Source organism: Equus asinus, chromosome 2 (assembly GCF_041296235.1).
Source record: "Equus asinus isolate D_3611 breed Donkey chromosome 2, EquAss-T2T_v2, whole genome shotgun sequence".
Taxonomy (NCBI): Eukaryota; Metazoa; Chordata; class Mammalia; order Perissodactyla; family Equidae; genus Equus; species Equus asinus.
Genome location: NC_091791.1, coordinates 62,333,109 through 62,356,863, shown reverse-complemented (window position 1 = coordinate 62,356,863; position 23,755 = coordinate 62,333,109). Strand labels below are relative to the sequence as shown.

Sequence of the window (23,755 nt, the reverse complement as noted above, 5' to 3'; positions counted from 1 at the left end):
CACATGAAAATCTGATTTCCTGGAAGCACACCTAAGGCAGCTGGTGTTTACATCTTGGGATCTGTCCTTTTGAGAGAGAGTTGGTCAGAGCACAAGCATATCCAATCACACAAAGCACAGATAACACTTGGGAGATGTGAAGGAAACAGGTGGAAGGAAGAAAGAGAACACAACTGGCTGGTCGGTGAGGCTTTCCCCACTGTGGCCACTGCACCCAGCACCTCCATTGTCAACTAGGCTGGCTCTAGCATAGTTATTTGGCGGGCAAAACTGACTGGAAGGGCTATTCCTGCTCTCTTCTTAACCTATGTTGAGACTTTCCTTCCCTTCCCATCGGTGCAGGGTCTCTCAAAGATCAAGAATGGCCCAGATCACTTCCAAGTTTGAGAAGCCCATCATATTTAAAAATGAAGAAGTGCCAGAACAGGATCATAAACATGATGGTACATTTAAGTGTTCACATTTCATACCAATAATTGCATGATAAAAACTTTTTAAGATTCCCTGTTTTTATCTATGACTACATATATGGTATCATTGAAGATAATACTAAAGTCCAGGCCCTTCATAAATATAAGATGTGAGTTTGAGAGACCAGGACATGAGGGTAGGGGGCAGCCCCTCAAACTCTCTCTGGTTTCCCATATTTAGAGCCTACCCACAGCCAAAGGTCTGATAAGTGAAAATGACAAATGAGGCCTCAAAAATTCTCCCTTCACGAGCTATTAAAGCATTTAAATTGTTAATCTGATGAATGAGCTCCAGTGAAATTTCAGGCACCAGCCACTGATGTTCAGCCTTTCTAGTATCCCTCAGATAGGAAGTACTGCTTCTCTAATCAAGTCATTCCATTCTCAGATCTTTTCATGTCTGTACACGTGATTAAAAAATAATAAAAATAATATATGATCTCAAAAGACCCAGGCAGATGTGTGAAAATAAAATTTTCTTTTAAATACTAGCCATTTGGCACAAATTTTACTTCAAAATAGCAAAAGTAGATTCATTCTGTGGCATCCAAGTACTAGCCAATATGCTTTGCTCCTGGCGTTGCCATTTTGAGAAAAGTCAAGGATCCTCAGCCATCAGTCATCTAGAAACCTGAGTGAAGGCCATAAGAAGTTAGTGTTTAGGAGGGAGTCAGGAACACAGAATACAATGACAAGCTGTAATCTAGTTCAAGTAGCAAGTCCACAGCACCAACTCACCCACGTGTACACAGTATGATAACACTACAACATGCTGTTCTAACTAACCCCGTGCTCCTAAAGATCCTACAGACCTCATCCACAAATTATTACTTTTCCTGTCATAACTCAGTGATAATACAAGACACTGCATGTGTATACCCAAAAACTAAAATTAAAAACCACAATGAGTCATGCTAAAAACATTGAGAACCCTTTAAAGGCAACACCAAACTCTTTTTGCTAGAATATGTATACTGAGATTATAAAGCTAAAATACACATATAAACACCATGGGCTCACTGAATTCTTCTATTTCAGATAAGATTAGGAGAGTATGCAGCCAGTTTTGACTTAACCTCCAAACAAAACAGGATTCTGCCAGAGCCAAGAGATAACTGAAGGGGAAGCAGCACCCTGGGAATGGGAGGGTTAGAAGTGTCACCGCTGCCCAAGCTATACGCTCCTCAAGTCTTGGTAAGAGCTTATTTGAAAGGTAGAGTATGAGCCACAACCTTTGAATCCTTTAAAGCCTGAATGATTAGTCCTAGTCTTTCTCCCCATTTCCTTCACCTCCTGTTCAAATCTGGCATCTGTGAAGGAAGAGGAGATTCTGAGCATGCAAGGTTCAGTCAAGAACTCTGCTACCTACAGGTCCATCAGCTCCTACGGTCCTTCCTCCATCCCATGCTCGGGTTACAGCAGAAACAGATGAACGTATAAGCAAGTGTGTCTTATGGATACTAGTAGGTTTCAAATGTATGTGGATGCTGTTGTGATGAATAAAATAAAAATTTATTTTAAAACATTACAAATTCATTTTATCTTTCATTCTTATACATTCTTAATCAATAATAATAAAAAGTTTCACTATTATTATTTGAAGTTCCTTATGGTGAAAAAAGTTGACAATCACTGCTCTATAGCACAATGTAATAAATGAGCTAGAGGTATAAACACAAAGTGAACTGGAATAGATACAATAATAAGAGAATATTTTTACTTATGAAGAAAATTGCCAAAAACTAGAATATGGTTTAAAAAAAAGAACAACAAAATCTGGAGATACAAGCCTACAGTAGGCTAATATCAATCAACAATCATTCTAAAAAAGGATAATAAACAATAAAATAATTAACAGAATTTAGGACCCAGGAGAATTATAAATTTCTAGCCACTTAATAATATTGTTTTAAAATAAATAAAGCTAAAGGGCTGGCCCCATGGTATAGTGGTTAAGTTCAGTGCACTCTGCTTTGGTGGCCCAGGTTCATGGGCTTGGATCCTGGACATGAACCTACACCACTTGTCAGCCATGCTGTGGCAGCAACCCACATATAAAGTGGAGGAGGATTGGCATGGATGTTAGCTCAGGGATAATCTTCTGCAGCAAAAAAATAAAAAATATATATATATAAAGCTAAAACTGACAATTATGAGGAAAATTGACAAATCTACAATTATTATAGGAGATTTCAACATATCTCAATCATAAACTGACAGTTCAAACAGAAAAAAATAGTAAGGTTATAAAAAGTTTGATCAATAATATTTATATGTTGACCTAATCAATATAAAGAGAACCCTGTACTCAAGCAAAAGAGAATATACATTCTTTTCAAACACACATAGTACACTTTCAAAACTGACTACTTATGTCACAAAAGAATTTCCAAGAATTGATACTATACCAACCATGTCTTTTGGGCACAATGCACTTAATTAGATATATAACAATAAAAAAATAGTAAATTTGGGCTGGCCCCATGGCCAAGTGGTTAAGTTTGCACGCTCCGCTGTGGTGGCCCAGGGTTTTGCTGGTTCAGATCCTGAGCGCAGACATGGCACCACTCATTGGGCCATGCTGAGGTGGCGTCCCACGTGCCACAGCTAGAAGGACCCACAACTAAAATACACATCTATGTACTGGGGGGATTTGGGGAGAAAAAGAAGAAAGAAAAAAAATAGTAAAAAGAATTTAAAAATCTTTAGAATGCACATGGTTAAAGAGGAATTCACAACCAAAATTACAAAATATTTAGGGCTGAACAACCATTAAAGTACCTATAGCTGTTTCTAAACTTGCAGTAGGACTTAGAGCAAAATAAGAGCCTAAATACATCTATTTAACAACAAGAGGGGGCCGGCCCCGTGGCCAAGTCGTTAAGTTCTCGCGCTCCACTGCAGCGGCCCAGGGTTCGGATCCTGGGTGCGGACATGGCACCGCTTGTCAGGCCACGTTGAGGCGGCATCCCATATGCCACAACTAGAAGGACCTGCAACTAAGATATACAACTATGTACCAGGGGGGATTTGGGGAGACAAAGCAGAAAAAAAAAAAAGATTGGCCACAGTTCTTAGCTCAGGTGCCAATCTTTAAAAAAATAAAAAATAAAAACAAGAAAGACTAAATATAAAGATTGAAATATTGAAAATAAGGTATTCAAATAATAAACTTAGAAAATAATAAGTAGGAGAGAAGAATTTAATGAAATAGATCTTTGGGGAAAAAACTAAAACATAAATCTCTAAAAGAGTGATAAGAAAAAAAGGCAGAAATAAATAATACTGAACAAAAAAGGATAGATAAAATGGATAATTTCTTAGAAAAGAATCAGATTGTCAAAGTTAACTAAAAATGAATTTAAAACCTGAATTCGACGATAAAAAGAAACTGAATGAGTAATCAAGTTTCTTACTCCAAAAGACACCAGACCTAGAAAGTTTTCTTTAGATGCAAGTTTTGCCAAACTTTCAAGAAAGATCATCTTTATCTTATGTAAACTGTTTCAAAGACTAGGAAGAGATCTTATTTTACGAAGCTAAAATAAACCTGATACCAAAACTGGATAAGAACAGAACAGGAAAGAAAATTATAGATCAGGATCCCTCATGAACAGAGAAGCAAAATCCTTTAAAAATATTAGCAAATTGAAATTAGCTCTGCATTTTCTTTTTTAAACCACAACCAACTAGGGTTTATCCAAAATGCAAAGATGGTTCACCATCAGAAAACCTATAATCTTGTAGTAGACCAGAAACCATCTTATAAATAAAAAATGCATGATCATTTCAACAGATACAGAAAGAGCATTAAATTTTAAAAAATCATGATTTTTAAAGAAAGGTCTTAGTACAGGACACAGTAAGTTTAGGGCAAAATTTTCTGTGAGAAAAGCTTAAAAAGTGAGTTTATTTGAAGAAAATGAGGGAAAAAAAGATTCAGAAGCTAAGGAAGGAAGCTAATAATTACCAAATGTCTTTTTTTTCCAGGTACTTTCACATACATTGTCTCACTCATTTAAGCCTCACAACAACTATTACATTATAAGCAGAGATTCTTAGAAAGAAGGGTGAGAAAGAATTTTAGAATACTGGAATGAGCACAAGCCTGGGAGTCAGATAGTTCAGGGTCTGAATCCTTCCTCTACCATTTACCTCCTGGGTAACTTTGAAGGAGTTAACAGGCTTCTCTGAGTCTCAGCTTCCTCATCTGCAAGATGAGGGAGATTAAATAACACAACTTAAAGTACCCAGCTCATAAAAAATATTCAAGAGGGGCCGGCCCCATGGCCGCTCTTCTTCTGCACACGTTCTGCTTCTGCAGCCCAGGGTTTCCCCAATTCAGATCCTGGGTGCGGACGTGGCACCACTCATCAGGCCACACTGAGATGGCGTCCCACATGCCACAACTAGAAGGACCCACAACTAGAATATACAACTATGTACGGGGGGGGGGGGGGGGAATTTGGCGAGAAAAAGCAGAAAAAAGAAAAAAGATTGGCAACAGTTGTTAGTGCAGGTGACAATCTTTTAAAATAAAAAAAGTATTCAAGAAATGGAGCTATTTTTATAAGGTTCTTTTGCTTCTACTAAAGAAAGAATAAAGATTTTAAATAGATGTGGGGGAAAAAATTTAAACCCTGAGAATTTCTTAATTTGGGACTGGACCCATATAGGAATAGTTAAGGTAATAAGGGAATACTTGTGTCTAATTACTTTTAGTGTTTCTGTTTGGTTCTGCAGGGTAGGGGTGGAGCAGCCAATGACCTCAATTCATCTATAAAATAAAGCAGTTGGATTAAATAGTCTCTATGATTCCTTTTAGCTTTTAAATGTTATGACTCTATGGGGCCGGCCTGGTGGCACAGTGGTTAAGTTCCCACGTTCCACTTTGAACCCAGGGTTCGCTGGTTTGGATCCCGAATGCAGACCTATGCACCACTTGTCAAGTCATGCTGTGGCAGGTGTCCCACATAGAAAGTAGAGGAAGATGGAGACGGGACACGGATGTTAGCTCAGGGCCAGTCTTCCTCAGCAAAAAAGAGGAGGATTGGCGGTAGATCAGCTCAGGGCTAATCTTCCTCAAAAAAGAAATGTTATGACTTTAACTTCTTACAGCTTAAAAGATGAAAGACACTGCAGTACATCACAAATTACTTCTGTAACAGTCTTTCCTCGGAAATACTGAGAAAAAGTGTAAATTGTTATCCTCTACAAGTGGTGTAATGTTAGTGCTGCCTAGAGAGAGAAGGGTGGCCTACATGAATTCTCAGAAGGTCAGATTGTGGAAAGAACACGACTTGGAAGCCACAAGACCACCAACAGGAATTATGCCCACCACTAGCTAGCTAAGCAACCTTGGATGAGTTAACGTTTATCAAACCTCAGTTTTCTTATCTGTAAAATGGAGTTATTAATACCTTGAAGTTGTTGTTCTCAGAATTACATGAGAAAATGAAAATATATAAGTATCTGATCCAACAATATGCACTCAATAAATGTGAGTAACCCCTGGAGTTACTTTCAATCTTGATTTTTACTCTATAGACAATGGAAACCAAAGCATTACATGTTTAAAGTTTTATTTGTTTATTTCTTAGTCACGAAGGGTATACAAAGCAAACCAAGGATTAAACCCCTGCCAAGCTGTTTAGAACTTTTCTACAAGTTAATAAAATGACTCAGAGTTCATCATTGAGAAAACTCAAAACTTAAATCATTTTTGTTTGAGAACGTCTGTGAAGAACAGTAGTACCCAATTATGTTTAATGTGGCAAGTTCAAAGGTAAACTATTTAAAGTTTGAGTGCTTGCTCTAGGTCAAAAATGCAGCAAAGTAACTGGCATATATGAACGATTATCTCACAGAAACTTGGTTGTCTATGTTAAGAGACAAAAATCTTCTCTTAAAATAGTATGGACATTTTAATTACGTCAATTCTTCCAATCCAAGAGCATGGACATCTTTCCATTTCTTTGTGTCTGCTTCAATCTTTCAAAAATGTTTTACAGTTTTCAGTGTACAGGTCTTTCACCTCTTAGTTAAGTCCTAGGTATTTTATTCTTTCTGTTGTAACTGTAAATGGGATTGTATTCTCTTTTTTTTTGAGGAAGATTAGCCCTGAGCTAACATCTGCTGCCAATTCTCATCTTTTTGCTGAGGAAGACTGGCCCTGAGCTAACATCTGTGCCCATCTTCTTCTACTTTATATGTGGGACGCTTTAACACAGCATGGCTTGCCAAGCAGTGCCATGTCCACACCCAGGATCTGAACCGGCAAACCCCAGGCCGCCAAAGTGGAACATGCGAACTTAACTGCTGTGCCACTAGGCCGGCCCCAATGGGATTGTATTCTGAATTTCTCTTTCTGTTCTCTCTTAATTTCTGCTTTCTGTTAGTGTATAGAAATGCAACTGATTTTTGTATGTTGATTTTGTATCCTGCAACTGTTCCGTATTCATTTATTATCTCTAAATTTTTTTGGCAGACTCTTTAGGGTTTTCTATATATAAAATCATATCATCTGCAAATAGTGACAGTTTCACTTCTTCCTTTCCAATTTGGATCCCCTTTATTTCTTTTTCTTGCCTGATTGCTCTGGCTAGGACTTCCAATACTACCTTAAATAGAGTGGCAAAGGTGGGGGGTATCCTTATCTGGTTCCTGTTCTTAAAGGAATAGCTTTCAGTTTTTCTCTATTGAGTATGATATTAGCTGTGAGTCTGTCATTTATGGCCTTTATCATGTTGAGGTACTTTCCTTCTATACCCATTTTATTCAGAGTTTTTATCATAAATGGATGATGTATCTTGTCAAATGCTTTCTCTGCATCTATTGAGATGATTGTGTGATTTTTATTCTTCATTTTGTTAACGTGCTGTATCACATTGATTGATTTCTGGATGATGAACCATCTTTGCATCCCTGGAATAAATCCCACTTGATGTCGGTGTATGTTCTTTTTGATGTATTGTTGTATTCGATTTGCTAGTATTTTGTTGAGGATTTTTGCATTGATGTTTATCAGTATTGACCTGTAATTTTCTTTTCTTGTGTTGTCCTTGTCCGGTTTTCATATGAAGGTAATGTTGGCCTTGTAGAATGAGTTAGGAAGTTTCCTTTCCTCTTCAACTTTTTGGAAGAGTTTGAGAAAGACAGGTGTGAAGTCTTCTTTGAATGTTTGGCAGAATTCACCAAGGAAGACGTCTATTCCTAGATTTTTATTTTGGGGGAGGTTTTTGATTACTGTTTCTATCTCCATACTAGCGATTGGTCTATTCAAATTCTCTATTTCTTCTTGATTAAGTTTTTGAAGGTTGTATGATTCTAAGAATGTATCCATTTCTTCTAGATTATCCAATTTGTTAGTGTTTAGCTTTTCGTAGTATTATAATCTTTCATATTTCTGAGGTGAACAAATAACTTCTTATAGGGTGAGTCTAACAGATATTTTAACATTACAGCATTGTCATTATACTTCTGAAGTCTATGAATATTGTAGCAGTTTCTAAGGCAATCATCATGCAACTGTATACCTCTTGTGCAAGCATGTGGCTATTAATGAAATCTTGGGTAAAATTAGTAAATTGTAAACTCTATCTGCCAGTGCAGTCAGGGATCAGATAACTTTTGCTCCACCCAAGAAAAAGTCTTTCTGTGACAATGCAAATCTTGCTCTATATTAAATTAGATCTCACTTTTACAATAAGGAATTACCTGAGCATTGGAAGTCCCTCATTGACAGTTACAACTCAAATATATAATCTTTAAACGATATTAAACCACTTTCCAACATTCCAACATGCCCTTAATTGCCAGTCACACAAATAGATTTTGATTTGATTTTGAGACCCCCAAATCCTGAAACTGTCAAAAATTCTGTAAATGTCATATCCTTCCCTGAAAAATATCTAATTACACACCAGATTACTTAGGTATAAATCTATCTACAGACCAGGAGTCTTCTGTTTTCTCTACCACTGACATTCTAATATTTAGGAGTAGAAATTGATCTAAGAATAAATTTTTTAAACTTATTTTATTCTTTAGTGTTGCCAAAGCAGACACTATGTAGAAATCCTTGTGAGTGTGGCTATCAGAGGAAGCTTCAGTCTATCATGCCCTGGAAACTTCAAAACATCAAGCAAACAGCCCAAAAGTATGTCCTAGTCAATAGTTCCAAGGATGTCATTAATTGCTTCCATCTGTTTCCCTCTCTGTCCTCTCCCCTTCCCAGTCAAGGCGTCTACTAAAGTTATTTTCTGCTTCATTTTGCATTCTAAAGAAAGGCCTAAAAAGCCATCATATTTTAATCTGCAGAATATTTATTTGCCCCCAAATGTGTTTGACAACCACAGCCATCCAGGCTATTTTCAGGTAACATTTCAGAGTGTAACATATTCAGTTATGTGCTTTTTCTTTTTGAGGAAGATTAGTCCTGAGCTAACATCTGCCACCAATCCTCCTCTTTTTGCTGAGGAAGACTGGCCCTGAGCTAACATCTGTGCCCACCTTCCTCCACTTTTATGTGTGGGACGCCTGCCACAGCATGGCTTGATAAGCGGTGCATAGGTCTGCTCCCAGGATCCAAACCGGCGAACCCCAAGACAACAAAACACAACACGCGAACTTAACCACTTTGCCACTGGGCAAGCCCTTCAGTTATGTGCTTTTTAAACACTGCTCAGTAAATATTTCAGTTGGTCATAACATAATGTTTTTTTGTGACTCCCCAAGAAGATTAGGCTTTTCCCCCATGGTACAATAAAGGTTAAAACCTTTGAATGGTTTCATCCATTGATGATCCTTACCTAAATTAATTGTTTCATTAAAAGTTGCACAATGATGACTTTCTAATTCTGTCATTTATTCCACATTTATTGGTTAGAATTCCCCTCATCAACTAGGGCTATCAGGCTACTGTGAAATAAAGTCTGTACAGGAAAGGCAGGATAGTTACAAATTTTTTTGTCATGATGAGCATTTTTAAGATCTACTTTCTTAGCAACTTTCAAATACACAATGCAGTACTATTAACTATAGTCACCACGCTGTACATTACATCCCCAAGACTTATTTATCTTATAACTGGAAGCGTGTACCTTTTAACCACCTTCACTCATTTCATCTACCTCCCATCTCCTGCTCTGGCATCCACTAATCTCTGTATCTATGTGTTCAGTTTTTCTTGGATTCCATATATAAGTGAGATCATACAATATTTGTCTTTCACTGTCTACCTTATTTCACTTAGCATAATGGCCTCCAGGTCCATCCATGTTGTTGCAAATGGCAGGATTTTCTTCATTTTTATGGCTGATTTTTTTTTTTTTTTTTTTTTTGGTGAGGAAGATTCACCCTGAGCTAACATCCGTTGCCAATCTTCGTTTTCTCTTTTGCTTGAGGAAGATTAGCCCTGAGCTAACATCTGTGCCAATGTTCCTCTACTTTGTATGTAGGATGTCTTCACAGCATGGCTGATGAGCAGAGTAGGTCCACGCCTGGGATCCAAATCCACGAACCCAGCCCCCCAGAGCAGAGTGCACGGAACTTTAACCATTTGGCCACAGGGCTGGCCCTTATGGCTGAATATTTCATTGTGTGTATATATCAAATTGTCTTTATCCATTCATCCATCGATGGACACTTAGGTTGTTTCCTTGTCTTTGCTATTGTAAATAATGCTGCAATGAACATGGGGGTGTAGATATCATTTCGAGCTAGTAGATTTCCTTTGGATAAATACCCAGAAGTGGAATTGCTGGATCATATGGTAGTTCTATTTTTAATTCTTTTAGGAAGCTCTGAAAAGGCAGAATAAATGCTTAATTCTTTTCTTTAAATTCCCAATTAACACAGTGAGGGTTGGTGTCATTGTTACCACCAAGGGTGATCAATGAAGTTTTGTTTTGTTTTGTTTTGTTTTAACGTTACCTACTTTAAGAAAAAAGTTATACCCAGGGTACACTCCTTAATGTTTCTAAATCCCCAAGGAAGGCTGTGAGAGCACATACCATATTTTAAGGGTATATTTCTGGGAATGAGCAGAAATGAGTTTCCGAAAAAATTATTTTCCCAATCAAATGATTTTCATAGACTTAAACGTCAAGGTTGAAAGAACTTTATGTAGAGTCATCTAGTCCAACTACCCACCTGATTTGGAAACCCCCTGTATACTCTCTCACTATACTCTGTACCTTCCAGAGGGTGAGGGACAAACAGGTACAAGCTAGAGCTGTGATTTTAATATAAGGTAAATTGAAGTTTAACTATAATATGTTTACTGACAGCACAGGATTCCTCTTCATATTACCATGCTGATGGAATGGCACACAAACAAAGTAGGCTCATACTAGTTAGAGCTAGAAGAAACCCTGGAGGTCTCCAAGTCCAATGAAAGCAAGTTAAAAAAGATATTCCCACAAAACAGACTCTACAAAAAACAGATGCTTCTGGTACCTTACTTCCTGACATATGAACATTTTGCAGAATTAACAGAAACATAGTTCTGTAGAAGCACCCACTCAAGTAAGTTAGAAATTAGAAGACATCAGTATGGGTGAAATTTTGCATCTGTTCAATGAAAATAATAGAACATAAGGAGGATAAAAATAAAGGAACATTTCTTGCTTTATTTAAAATTGTGATATATAACATACATATAGAAAATTGCATAAAATATTTGTATAATATAATGAATAATTATAAAACCACCACTCATGTAACTCAACACTTAAGTCAAGAAATAGAACATTATCACCACTTTAGAAGCCCCTGTGCGCCTCTCCCTGAATATAACCCTCCTCCTTCCTCCCAGAGGTACCACTACCCTGACTTTTGTGATCATTATTTCCTCACTCATCTTTATCTTATTACTATATAAATAGGTAACCCTAAACAACATAGTTTATTTCTATATGTTTCTGAACTTTAAATAAATGGAACCTACCTACGCCCTATCTTATCTTTCTACCTATCATTCAGTTCCCTCAATTATTTTTGAGATTCATTCATTCTTTTTTTAAATTCAGGTGAAATTCACAAAATCAGCCATTTTAAAATGAAAAACTCTCATTCCTTTTTATTACTGATTAATACTCCAATTTATGACTATACCATAATTGTTTTCATCCATTTTACTGTAGATAGACCAGTGGGTCATCATGAACAATACTGATATCAATATTTTTTTATATGGATCCTAGTGTGCATAGGCATAAGTTTCTCTAGGAAACATACCTGGGAGTGGAATTGCCTATTTTCTGCTTTACTAATGCCAAACTGTTTCCCAAAGTGGCTGCACCAATATACATTCCCAACAGCAGTGCAGGAGATTTCCAATTTTTCCACACCCTCATCAACAATTGACATTATTGTTATCAGACTTCTTAACTTAGGGGTTTATAAAAGAATAATTTGTACTTCTCTGATGACTAATGAGATGCAGCACCTTTTCATAGATTTACTCATCTGGAGTTCCTCTCTTTTGAAGTGACTATTCAAGTCCTTCCGCCCCCCCCCCCCTTTTTTTAACTACATAGACTTATTCTTATTGATTGTAGAGGTTCTATTTTTTTTTTTAATTGTCTTATGCATCAGCCTTTACTTTTACTTAGGACTTGACTGCCATATAAAACAAAGTCATGGGCCGGCCCTGTGGCGAGTGGTTAAGTTCTCACACTCCGTTTCAGTGGCTCAGGGTTTCGCCAGTTTGGATCCTGGGCGTGGACATGGCACCACTTATTTGGCCATGCTGAGGTGGCATCCCACATGCCACAACTAAAATATACAACTATGTACTGGGGGGATTTGGGGAGAAAAAGCAGAAAAAAAAAAAGATTGGCAACAGTTGTTAGCTTAGGTGCCAATCTTTAGGAAAAAAAATAACAAAGTCATTAGTCAAAGACAACATAATCAAGAACCTGAAAAGCTTTAGCTAAGCAAAAGTTAGTATCTCTGCTTGCCTTACATAGGAGAGGCCAAATGTCTGGAAATTATTTGCAGGAATACTAGGCAATATGTAAGTATAACTTAAAATGCTCCTGAAATATGTCACAATAATTTTTTTTTAAATTTAGTATCTACAGTTATTCCCTTATCCCCAAGCAAAGGTGTTTTAAAATACAATTTAGATTCACGCAAGCTAAGGTCAGAATGTTTCTGAATCCTTTCCATTCTGGAAAACAAAACTCAGAAATAATGGTTTTCTGAGAAATTATGATGTCAAAAATGCCTAAGACCAGTGAATAAAATCAACAGCAGGAAGCCTGAGTGGCAAAAGACAAAAAATTGAAAGTTCAATTGTAAACAGAGCTTTATATATATTTTTCAAAAAGGTAAAAAAATCCTGGAATCACTTTTCTTTTCTAACAAGAAATTATTCTGCTTAGCAATAGAAAACGGTTTTAATTACTTACTTAATAAATGCTGGTGGCATATCTCTCTTTAAAATCTGATCCTCAGTGGTTTGAACAGTCTCTTTTCCAACCTACAGGGGGAAAAGATTCACAACCCAAATATAAATTCTCAGACTTTAAAACTATTACTTAAACATATTTGAAACATATACTTTACATATAATCTATCACTTGAAATTATCAAGATTGCTCCCATATGTGCTTCCACAATACACATGGATAATAACATGGAGTACAAACACAATATTAACCCCTCTCTAGAGCAATTAATTTGAAGGCATCAGTGAGCACATGAGAAAAAAAGAGAAATTCATCATTGAGAATGTGTGTGTGGTTGTTATGTTTAACAGTACATGGAGTACATGAATCAAGTTAGGTAGGCTAAAATGTCTATACAGAAAAAATTGATGTTACTAGAACTGGGAAAAATATGTGAAGCAATTATGACTCTGAAACTAGAAACCAAACATATGAAAATATACAACTTCACTAGTAATCAATATGATTTTTTCCCTACTTATAGAATAACTTTAAAAGAAATAATATATAATGCTGAATGTTACAATGGAATAGTTTTACACCCTGCTGGTGGTAATGTAAACTGGTATATTCTCTTGGGAAAATCCTTTGCTAGTGTATGTCATAAAAAATAAAACATAAAACCTTATGACCCAGCCATCCCACTACTGGGTATCTATCCTAAGAACCTGAAATCAGCAATTCCAAAAGTTCCATGCACCCCTATGTTCATCACAGCATTACTCACAATAGCCAAGTCATGGAACCAACCTAAGTGCCCAGCAATTGATGATTGGATAAAGAAGATGTGGTATTATATACAATGGAATACTACTCAGCCATAAAAAAGGACAGAGTCGTCCCATTCACAACAACATGGATAGACCTTGAGGGTATTATGTTGAGTGAAATAAGCCAGACAGAGAAAGACGAACTCTGTATGTCTCCACTCATAGGTGGTAGTTAACATATGGACAAAGAGAACTGATCAGTGGTTGCCAGGGGAAACGGGGGTAGGGGGAGGGCACTAGGGGTGAAGTGGTGTACCTACAACAAGACTAATAATGATGTACAACTGTAATTTCACAAGGATGTTAACTTTCATAACCTTAATAAAAAAATAAATAAAACATAAAAAATGTCATATCTAGGGGCTAGCCTGGTGGCGTAGTGGTTAAGATTGCACGTTCCACTTTGGCAGCCCAGGGTTCAAGGATTTGGATCACAGGCATGGACCTATGCCCCATCTCATCAAGCGATGCTGTGGCAGCATCCCACATATAAAATAGAGGAAGACTGACAGAGATGTTAGCTCAGCAACAATCTTCCTCCAGCAAAAAGAGGAACACTGGCAACAGATGTTAGCTCACGGCCAATCTTCCCCACCAAAAACAAAAGTCATATCTAGGAATTCCACTTTTGAGAATATACCCTATAAGCAATAATATCAAATGTGGTAATAACAATATTCACAAAAGTACTCACTATCATGTTAGTTATAAAAGTCGAAATATTTTTTAAATAACTTATCCAACAATGAGGAACAGTTAAGTAAATTAAGATACATCATTAGATTGAGTACGTGAGGCCATTAAAACAATGGTTACAAAGACTCAGCACCAGCGGGAAATGTTTAAAACATTATATTTCATTTAAAAGGAGGAATAAAAAATAATAAATATACTATAATAACAACAAACCAAGAAAATCCATATGTATAAGGCAAAACAAAATGTTAAGAGTGGTTGTATTAATTCTGGGGAGGAAATTTTGAGTGAATTTGTATCTGTAGTTCCTGTTTTCTCATTCCTGAAATGTGAATATACAATTTTCATAATTTAAAAAGTAATATTAAGGGGGCTGGCCCCGTGGCCGAGTGGTTAAGTTCGTGCGCTCCGCTGCAGGCGGCCCAGTGTCTCGTTAGTTCGAATCCTGGGCGCGGACATGGCACTGCTCATCAGACCACGCTGAGGCAGCGTCCCACATGCCACAACTAGAAGAACCCACAACGAAGAATACACAACTATGTACCGGGGGGCTTTGGGGAGAAAAAGGAAAAAATAAAAAAATCTTAAAAAGTAATATTAAAATGTTACTCTGGGTTATTTAGGTGCAATTATTTGCTGCCTAATAATTTTAGTAATTATCTATCATTTTATACAAACCTTCCCAATAGTAATGGCCAAAAATTTTTTTTAATCAAAATATTAAAAGTCACACTAATCATATTGTGTGCATGTGCACATTATTTATTAAACCACCAATGGTACACATACTTACTTTCTTCAAAATTATTCTTATGCAGGGCTTGGATGTCAACTTTTCTTTCACTATGTCACATAAAGTACTCTAGAAGAAGTACACTTTAATACAGCAAATAGTGAAATTCACCCATTTTATCAATATAAAGCTACCTGGGAGTGCTAAGACATAAATATAAACCACATTTTAATGCAGAAATATGTGAAATTTTTTAAACCCAGAACGTAAAATATGTCAACCCTACTATTTAACCATTTAACTTTTGATTGAGTTTAAAGAAAAAAAACAAGTAAAAAAAATCCCTAAATGTACAATAAATCAGCTAAAGAAAATAACACAATAAACTATTCTCAGGGAATACAAGTCATGCATAAGTTAATGAATACAAGATTTTTCTCTCAAGTTAATAGCTCAGAAAAAAGCAACACACATACACCACTGTGTAACAGCCAGTGCTTTTGTAGACAACAGACTGTCTGTATCATAATAAAAGCCTTTCAAATCAGCAGCTGGTTCTCTAGAGTTTCTCAGATCAAAACATGACAGAACATTTCCAGATGTATTGTTCACTATATTTTCCAACTAAAATCAACCATTCAAAAAGCTGTGGGCCAAGATTCCATGAAGTAAAAAATGAAGTTCAGCAACAAAGTCACTAGTTCATACTAATCATAAAGGGCCTGACAGGATTTTACACACATGGAGGTTCCTTTTCTTACACACACACAGAAGGACAGACAGATAGAAGAGGGGAAGAAAGGCAGTGAGTTTCTATCTCCCTTAGAAAATATTCAGTTCTTCAGTGTTATTAAACATTTATTGACTATAACTACATGTGCTAGGCACTGTTCTAGGTACTGGGGATAGAGCAGGGGGTAAAAATATTTATCCCTCCTTGCCTCTTCATTCCTCCCCACCCCCAAACTTCTGGCAACCACTGATATTTTTACTGTCTCTATAGTTTTGCCTTTTCCAGAATGTTATATATTTGGAATCATACAGTACACAGACTTTTCAGACTGACTTCTCTCAATTAATTTAAATTACCACATGTGGCTAGTGGCTACCATATCGAACAGCTCAGATCTATGGGACTTTCATTGTCTCCTAAAACTGGTCTTCCTGCCTCCAGATTCTTCCTTCTTCTAATTCACTCTTCAGAGCTGTGGTCTCTTCACAGAAGAAAGGAGCTGGGCCTGGAAAGACAGAAGTTGCAGGTGGAGAAGAGAGGGATCAGACAGCCCAAGCAGAAAGAGGAGCACAAGCAAAGGCTTGTATGTGTTTGAGTACATGGTTGACTAGACAAGAACAGACTGGTGTGGCTTCAGCAAAGGAAAGGAGGCTAGAAAAGAGTCAGCCTGGGAAGGGCTTTGTATGCCAAGTGAAGGCAGAGAGGAATATGTAATTAACCTGCCCATTTATTCAAAGGTTGTCATCCTGTATTCTAAATCTTTCCAATTCACTATCTTATCACTGAAGTATCAAGTCAAGAACTTCCAAAGAAGCCAGTTTCTAAAGATACACAGGACGAGAAAGGCATCTCCTATATGAACAACTGGCAAAGCCTATCTAGGAGAGTCAAAGACAAAGCTCCACATTTCTAAGCCATCAACCAGGAGATGACAGAAAATGCACTTCCCTCCTCTCTCTTCACACCATCAAAACAGAAAGTTTCTACAGCACCCATCTTTACCAAATAAAAATAAAGTAGAACAATTAAGAAAGGGATTAATTCACAAAACGCTCTCTGTTAACCAATAGGAATCTTCACAGCTTGTGGAAAAACATTATTCCTGGAGGTCAGCCTTAGTATGGGGAAGAATATGATTCCTAATATAGTCTACAACTTTGCAAACAAGCAGGTCAGTAATAACCTTAACAAATACTCCTTGAACCTGTGCAGTACCAGGTCATGAAAACACTTGGGTGGCTAAGCCAAATGTTTTTACTACATACATGGTAAGAGCACCTGCACGGGAATTTGGTGACTTGGTTTCTAGTTCCAGCTTAGCTAATAAATGGCTATGTGACCTGAAATAAATCATTTAACTACTCAAGTATTTATTCTACCATTATGTGATCTCTGTAGGTGATCTCTGTAGGTGTACTGTGGGTTAGCCAAACTCCCTTTTAGCTCTCTGATAAAGGAAACTTACCTTTAAATTTATCTTTTCTACCTTAAGTCCTCATTTACTACCTCAAATTCCTTTTGGGAACAAGACAAGGTATAAAATGATTAATAAGTACAAAATCTAAAAGCTCTCACTTCCAGTATATTTTATCTATGTTTTATGATGGTGAGATTAAAGTAGATGCCTGATTTTTTTTTTCTGCTTTTTTTTTTCTCTCCCCAAATCCCCTCAGTATATAGTTGTCTATTTTTCAGTTGTGGGTCCTTCTACGAGCGGTGCCATGTCGGTGCAATGCCCATGTCCAGGATCCAAACTGGCGAAACCCTGGGCTGCAGAAGTGGAGCACGCAAACTTAACCACTTGGCCACGGGGCTGGCCCCTGATTGTTTAACCTTAAAATAAATCTTATCCCCTCTGTAAAAAAGAACCATATGTTAAAGGGTAAAAAAAATTGCAGAGAAAAAAATGACACATAGGTCTTAGTTATAGTCAAAGTTCTGAGCAGGTTTTCCAGATTAGCATTTAAAAACAATGCTTTCAAAGTAATCTAACTTTATAGCAAATACATTTTTTTGCTTCCAAACTTTATTGCATTGCTGAAACTCAGATTTGTTGCTTTTATTCACTGCTAAAATTATTTCTCTTGTATTTTCTTCTTCAGAGAATTGCCTTTAACTTTTGAGGCCCAATTCCATTCACTTCAATAAACAGGCAGTAAGTGCCAACTATGTGTCCGCTAGGTGGTGGGAAGAGAATGAGATAAGAAATAAAGCATCTTTAGACCTATAAACTGAAATAATGGTAGTGAATGAGTAAGAGGCCTGGAGGCATTTTCAGGGGGCTTGGCAGGAAGCCCTGTTTCTTTTGAAGAGCTCTTACATTATTCAACAATTTAAATATCTTTTGTTCAGTATGTGACTTTAGTTCAAAATTCTATGCAAGAGGCCTTTTCTCTTCTGCTCTTGTTATTCTTACTCCTTTTATCACCATCTACTCAATTTGGGTCAGTAATGTAGAAAGATTTGGTTTCTTTCCAGCAAAAATAGCTTGGCTGGTTCAAGTCACAACGCAGACTAAAAAATATGTTAATGAAGACGTCTCCCTTAGTTAGACTAAGTATAAGAAAACAGGAAGACAACACGCAGCAGGGAGGACTTGTGTTATTGATTTGCACAGTGTAACTGGTAATTATAGAGCAATGCCTTAAAAAGGTGGCAAGGAGATGGTAATCAACAGAAATTCTTAATGTATTTAGATAAGAAGATACAAACGATGAAAACATAAGCCTAACTCAGAGTTAAAGTTACAGTGGGCCAAGCTACAGGGACAATTGACTGTGACCAATTCATTTGTGACCAGACAAGGGAATGTACACCCATATGCCTGTACTTAGTTTGGCTCCAATCAGTGTTTCTTATGGCATAACTCTTAGGCTGATCAATTTATTAAACTAACAGCCATTCTGTTATGCAGCTGTGTTCGGTACCACGCCTAGGCCTTACAAGGATAATGATAATGTATGTGACTCACCATCAGCAACGCCTTTGGTTGCTTTCCTGCAGTAGTGATGGACTTGTGATCCATCCACCCCCTCCCTGGTATCTTTTGTATCAGTCACAGATGATATGCCAGAGTCAGGTGTTCAAAAAGTCATATATCCAGAAAAACTAGGATTCTCTAACTTACTCTGATTTCCAGTTCATTCATTTAATCAAGCACTTATTGAACACTTCCTACGTGGTAGGCACTGTGTACACACTCTGTATGATGGGAACAGAAAAATAAGAGAGACTCAGTCCTTGCCCCTCAGACAGACAAACGCTTAAACAAATCATTGTAACAGTGCAATGCATGCTCTGATAGAGTTACATCCAAGTTTCAGTTCTGCATCAGTGAGATACAGGAGATTTCACGGAGGAAAAGAAAGTCTAAGAAGGCTGATAAGAGTTCTCCAGGAGTAATGGGATTCAGAGAAGAAAGGAGAGCTTTCCAGTAATGGGTCAGCATATGTGAAAGCATGGCCAGCTCAAGGAACACAGATCCACATGGGTGGAACACAGGGAATTGGGTGGAGGAGAGGTGTGGAGAGACTAGAAAATTGGAGAAGCAGCAAGGGGCCACATCAGGGAGGGCATTGTATGCAATGGGCTTAGACTTTATTCTCTAAACAATGGGAAATTATTTAATAGTTCTAAGCAAAAGACATTAGGTTTGCATTTCAACAAGAAAAATTCAGCAGCAAGAATGGACCAGAGGGAAGAAAACTAGAAGACAAGTTCATTTGTTAGTTCCTTTATTCAAGCAAATGTTTATAGGGCTTTTCCTCTCTCCTGCCTTCCACCACTTCCTTCAGACCTAAACTCGAGCCAGCTGCCCACTGGCCTAGCATCACTTTCGCCATGACCCACAGTGATGCTGACATGTAAAAGCAGATTAAGCATATGATAGCTTTTACTGAACAAGAAGCCAATGAGAAAGCAGAAGAAATAGATTTGAAAGCAAAAGAATTCAATGATAAGAAAGGTCTTATTGTACAAACCCAAAGACTGAAGATCATGGAATACTATGAGAAGAAAGAAAAGCAGATTGAGCAATAGCACAAAATTCAGATGTCCAATTTGATGAATCAAGCGAGGCTCAAAGTCCTCAGAGCAAGAGATGACCTTACTACAGACCTACTAAATGAAGCAAAACAGACTCAGCAAAGTGGTAAAAGATGCAGCCAGGTACCAAGTCCTATTGGTCCTCCAGAGTTCATACCAGTTGTGGGAGCCCCGAACGATTGTTCATTGCAGGAGACAGGATTTCCCTCTGGTAAAGGTTGCAGTGCAAAAAGCAATCCCTATTTACAAAATCACCAACAAAGATGATGTTGATGTCCAAACTGATCAGGAGGCCTACCTGCCTGAGAAAATACCTGGTGGAGTTGCAATCTATAATGGGGATTGTAAAGTAAATGTTTCCAATACCCCGGAAAGCCAGCAGGATCTCATAGCCCAGCAGATGATGCCAGAAGTACAGGTAGCCTTGTTTGGTGCAAATGCCAACAGGAAATTTTTGAACTAAGCCTTGGGAGGTGGAGCTCATCCACTGCTCTACCGCTATGATGCAGAAGTTTCTGCTATTTGAAGAAACAAGATTATCTACATAGCTTCCCCTGTGCTGTTCTAATAAACCATACTTATCAGTGGATACCCTTCTGTAGCTAATGTCCTTGGCTTAACTTAACAATGGGAGAAAGTTTCACTTAATGTGATCAGGAAACCTACCTCTAGCTTATGTAAAAATAACACAACTTTTAGTTGGTTCTGCAGCATAAAGGTGGTTGCATGAACTTCACTGAGTCTTCTGCTCTTCCTCTGGTTCCAGTTATCTAGTTTACAGGGTGACGTGTATGTGTTCTCTGCCATTAAGTCTCTGCTCTTTAAGCTTAAAATGCATATGAGGTATGCATTCCTTCCAGCAGTAGTAGCTTCACTGTTACCTGTTTGGGCCTAGAAGTGTTTCTCATCTGTAAATCTTATTTAAAATCTAAGCCACGACTATGTTTTATTTATTAAAACAAAAGGTTTATATGAAAATATGTATTTATATAATATACCATGTGCCAGGTATTACAGACAGTGACGAAGAAAATACACATGGCCCCCAATCTCAGAGAGCTTACAGTCTTAGTGAAAAATAAAGATGCACTAAAACAGCAGCAGTATGGATGGATATGAGGGCAGACGTAAGATATGACTCTCTCCACGTGGAGGGTGAAGGAGAAATCTAGGATGACTTCCAGGCTCCTGACTCAAGTGACTTCGTAACACAGGTAATAGAGAAGCCAGCCAGATCTGAGAAGGAAACTAATTAGTACCTATGGGATGTTCAGACGGAGATAAGCAAATGTTCAATAAGCAATTGAATAGATAGTTCCTCAGTTTACTTGCCTGAACTGAAGAAATAGATTGCAGTTGGTGGAAGAATAAGCTGGTGAAAAGAGCAGAGAAGGAAACATCTGAGAGGTGGGTAAGGGGAATGGCAGAACTGTGTCATGAAAGCCAAAGGAATAGAAAGTGGAAGAAAGTGAACGAACAGTCAATAGTGTCAACTGCCAAAGAGAGGCTAGTGGTTTCTGGCATATTCATAGAGTTGTGCAACCATCACCACAATCGATTTTGGAACATTTTCATCACCCCAAAAAGAACCCATTAGCACCCACCCACTTCATTTATCCCCAACCCTCCTCCACCCACATCCAGCCTTAGGCAACCACTCACCTACTTTCTGTCTCTATAGATTTGCCTATTCTGGATATTGGATATAAATGGAATCATACAATATGTGATCTCTAGTGACTGGCTTCTTTCATGTTGTAGCATTAACCAGTACTTCATTGTTTTTTATTGCCAAATAATATTCCTCTGTATGGTTACATTACCTTTTGTTTATCATTCATCAGTTGCTGGACATTTGGATTATTTCCACTTTTTGGCTATTATGAATAATGCTGTAACATTAGTGTACATGTTTTTGTGTGGATATCTGTTTTCGTTTCTCTTGGGTATATATCCAGGGGTAGAATTGCTGGATCATGTGGTAACTCTATGTTTAACTGCTTGAGGAACTGCCAGACTGTTTTCCAAAGAGGCTGTACCATTTAACATTTCACCAGCATGTATGAGGGTTCCAATTTCTCCACATCCTTGGCAATACTTGTTATTATCTTTTTTATTATAACCATCCTAGTGCAGTGGTATCTCACTGTGGTTTGATTTGCATATCCTTGATAGCTAATGATGATGAGCATCTTTTTATGTGTTTATTGACCATTTGCGTATCTTCTTTGGAGAAATGTCTATTGAGATCCTTTATCATATTTTAATTAGGTTACATATCTTTTGCAAATACCTTTTCCCAGTCTGTGAAATGTTTTTTCACTTTCTTGATGATGTCCTTTGCAGCACAAAAGTTTTTAATTTTGATGAAGTCCAATTTATCTATTTTTCCTTTTGTTCCTTGTGCTTTTGGTATAGTGTCTAAGAAGGTTTTGCCTAACCAAGGTTATAAAGATTTACCCCTATGTTTCATTCTAAGAATTTTATAGTTTTAGCTCTTACATTTAAGTCCATGATCTATTTGGAGTTTATTTTTGTGTATGGTATAAGCAAAGGGTAATTATTTTGTTTAAATAGAAGAAAACCAAGAATGTTGATACTCTGAAAGAAAGGAGGCAGGAAACAAAACACGGATTATGAAGCAAGGTCCCTGAAGAGGCAGGGATAGAATCTGGAAAGTAGGTAGAGAGATTAACCTTTACGAGGAAGAAGACCACCTCTTCCTCAGAGACAAGAGGAATGGTAGGGGAACCAAGTAGAGATAGAGATATAACTGTAACTGTGGGATCTATGGGTTATACCTTCTTAGAAAATTTAAGGCATAGTAGTATGTATAAGGATCTAAGATAACCTTTGTGGGGACCTGAAATTGGCCACCCCAAGATATGTCTCTTTGGCATCAGAATTATCTGAGGCTGATTGCTTTTGATAAACTGGGACAGGGAAGGAGGCTCTGAGGAATGGAACTTGCCCTTTGTTAGGACACATTTACATTTGTAAGGTAAATCTCTATCTGTAAAAGGTGCCTCCCTCTCTGTACCAGGAAGAAGAAAGGCGATGACCTTCTCTCTAGAAACTCTTAATCATGGTCAAAGGCAAGGACTTAAATCTGCATTTTACTGTGCTTGTCTGGTAACCTCCTGTAACTAACTTCCCTCCCCCTCCCAACGCTGGCATTTCTTTAAGGATTAAGCATCTTTCCTTAGGCAAGGAACTGATTGCTGCGCTCACCTGTGACCACCCGCTCAAGACAACAGACGCCTCCGGCTACGCCCACCGAGATAGCAGACCACTACCTGCTGTGTCCATCAAGCACTGTGCCGACAGGGCAATCTTGTGACTATTGTGGGAAGGACATTTCAATCACATGTGAAACACCCTGTTTGGGGGTACATAACCACTCTGTGCACCCCACTTCTTCAGTGCCCTTTCTTCCTTCAGGAAGAAAGGCCCAGGGCCATGGTCCTCATAAAGCTTTGTTTAATTTTCTCTTGCTGTTCTGTCTCATGTGAATTTAATTCGTTCTCCGGCCAGACGAACCCCCATTTGGGGAGAGGAAATGTCCTCCTCCCCTACACCTTCAGTCAGGAAATCTGTTCAATTTTCTTTAATTCACCATTCTTCAAATTCATTTGACCAAGAATTCTTTATTTCTTAATGCCTACTAAACTATGATAGAATTAGGTTATACTTAGGGAAATAGTGATCTTTGTGCAGAACTTGGAGCAAGGGTGGTTTTTGTTTGATCCACATTTTTTTTTTTTTAAATCATGAAATTTCACAAAGATCCAAATTTCTGGCATCTCTTAAAGTATCAAAAGATTTCACCACATTAGAGCTGCATTTCAGCAAGG

At 37.6% G+C, this 23,755-nt stretch overlaps 1 protein-coding gene and 1 pseudogene across 4 annotated transcripts in view; one reads left to right on the top strand and one right to left on the bottom strand.

Annotated features, from left to right (window-relative positions):
* VCL (vinculin) overlaps positions 1–23,755 on the bottom strand; it is a 97,080-nt gene that overhangs the window by 50,279 nt on the left and 23,046 nt on the right. For all 4 annotated transcript variants that reach the window (XM_070490656.1, XM_070490668.1, XM_014860621.3 and 1 more), the window contains exon 2: positions 12,887–12,957. In XM_070490656.1, coding sequence (XP_070346757.1) covers positions 12,887–12,957 — 71 coding nt within the window. The remainder of the gene's footprint in view (positions 1–12,886; positions 12,958–23,755) is intronic.
* Positions 19,606–20,507, top strand: LOC123280432 (V-type proton ATPase subunit E 1 pseudogene; annotated as a pseudogene).